The sequence below is a fragment of the Priapulus caudatus genome, unplaced genomic scaffold (assembly GCF_000485595.1).
Source record: "Priapulus caudatus unplaced genomic scaffold, Priapulus_caudatus-5.0.1 Scaffold925, whole genome shotgun sequence".
NCBI classification, from domain to species: Eukaryota; Metazoa; Priapulida; class Priapulimorpha; order Priapulimorphida; family Priapulidae; genus Priapulus; species Priapulus caudatus.
The window spans coordinates 62041-64028 of NW_014577986.1; the positions used below are offsets into that span (position 1 = coordinate 62041).

The 1988-nt window shown below is 54.1% G+C and overlaps 1 protein-coding gene across 1 annotated transcript in view; it reads left to right on the plus strand.

The window, feature by feature from the left end:
* The window catches only part of LOC106814432 (neurofibromin-like), a 69580-nt gene that overhangs the window by 33786 nt on the left and 33806 nt on the right, over positions 1-1988 (plus strand). The window contains 4 exon segments of the mRNA XM_014818749.1: positions 214-389; positions 657-771; positions 997-1177; positions 1531-1709. Coding sequence (XP_014674235.1) covers positions 214-389; positions 657-771; positions 997-1177; positions 1531-1709 — 651 coding nt within the window.

Consider the following 1988-nt stretch of genomic DNA (forward strand, 5'->3'; position numbering starts at 1 on the left):
GTTCTCTCCCCTTCCCTCCTGCAGGCTCGGGGCGTGTACATGGTGAACATTCACCTCTCTGTTGTTCTCTCCCCTTCCCTCCTGCAGGCTCGGGGCGTGTACATGGTGAACATTCACCTCTCTGTTGTTCTCTCCCCTTCCCTCCTGCAGGCTCGGGGCGTGTACATGGTGAACATTCACCTCTCTGTTGTTCTCTCCCCTTCCCTCCTGCAGGCTTCTCACGCTGTTCATCAACCTGCTGAACGACTGCATCGAGGCGACGGAGGAAAAGGATGGTTCGCGGAAGCAGATCGACACCGGCAAACTGCAAGAGCTACGCAACTGCACGGTGCAGGCCATGTCCAACCTACTCAACGCCAACATAGACAGCGGACTGATGCACGCCATAGGTAATGCTCGACCGCGAGTTTGCTGCAGCTGCAGTGTTCGCGGATGTAATCGCAGCAGCAGCGGCAGCAGCGCGTGCGTGGCTTCTTCTGTTATGTTGTGTTCTTATGGCTTCGGGACTTAACGAGCTTAACGAGACTTAACGAGCAAAGCATTCTCTGACTGCCTCCCCCCACCCCTCCCCGCGCAATGCACGATCTATCTCGTGGGGTTAACATCATCTATTCGTGGTGCAGCCTGTTTCATGGATTTCTCGCCACCCCCTGCAGGGCTCGGATACCACAAGGACCTGCAGACGCGCGCGGCATTCATGGAGGTACTCACGAAGATCCTGCAGCAGGGGACGGAGTTCGATACGCTCGCCGAGACCGTGCTGGCCGACAGGTACGCTCACGTACACGCTCCCTCCCCCCCTCGCACCGACCCCTCCCTCCCCCCTCCCTCCCCCCTCGCACCGACCCCTCCCTCCCCCCCTCGCACCGACCCCTCATGTACTCATGTGTGCTTACGCACACTTAAGTTTACTTGTAGATACTTTGCGTACACTTTATACATATTTCTACATGCCTTATTAAATCGGTATCATTTATCGTGTCCGTGTGACGACAGGTTTGAGCGACTCGTGGAGTTGGTGACGATGATTGGTGACAAGGGAGAGCTTCCGATCGCGATGGCGCTGGCCAGCGTCGTGTCGTCACAGCAGATGGACGAACTCGCTCGCGTGTTCGTCACGCTGTTCGACGCCAAGCACCTCCTCTACCAGCTGCTGTGGAACATGTTCTCGAAGGAGGTGAGCGTGCGTGCGTGCGTGGCGTGCGTGCGTGCGTGCGTGCGTGCGTGCGTGCGTGCGTGCGTGCGTGCGTGCGTGCGTGCGTGCGTGCGTGCGTGCGTGCGTGTGCGTGCGTGCGTGTGTGCGCAAGTGAGCGAGTGAGTGTGTGTGCACGTGCGTGCATAACGTGCATGCGTGCATGAGTGCGTGAGTGAATGCTTGCGTGCGCTTATATATATATATATATATATATTATAATGAAGGTATAATAATAATACGTAATATATGTGTGTATTTGTATATGTACGTATATATACATATTATGATATATGATGATAATATTGATACATACACGTGCGATGGTGACTATTCAGGTGGAGGTGGCCGACTGCATGCAGACGCTGTTTCGTGGAAACAGCCTCGCAAGCAAGATCATGGCCTTCTGCTTCAAGATCTACGGTGCCAGCTACCTGCACAACCTGCTCGAGCCGCTCATACGTCCCATGTTCTCGCCCGAGCAGCAGAACCTGTCGTACGAGGTGGACCCGGCGAGGTGGGTACACATAACTCATGTAGCGTGGTTTACGGTTAGTAGTGGTAACGACATTCTACACTCTTCTTCTCACAACTAACAGCATTCAGTGTGCTTACTCCCTCCTGCCATCTCTCTCTCCGTCTCTCTCTCTCTCTCTCTCTCTCTCTCTCTCTGTGTCTCTTCATTTCTCTCTCTCCATCTTTCTCTGTCTCTCTCTGTCTCTCTTTCTCTGTCTCTTTCTCTCTCTCTCGCTATCTCTCTCTCTTTTTCTCTTTCTCTCTCTCTCTCTCTCTCTCT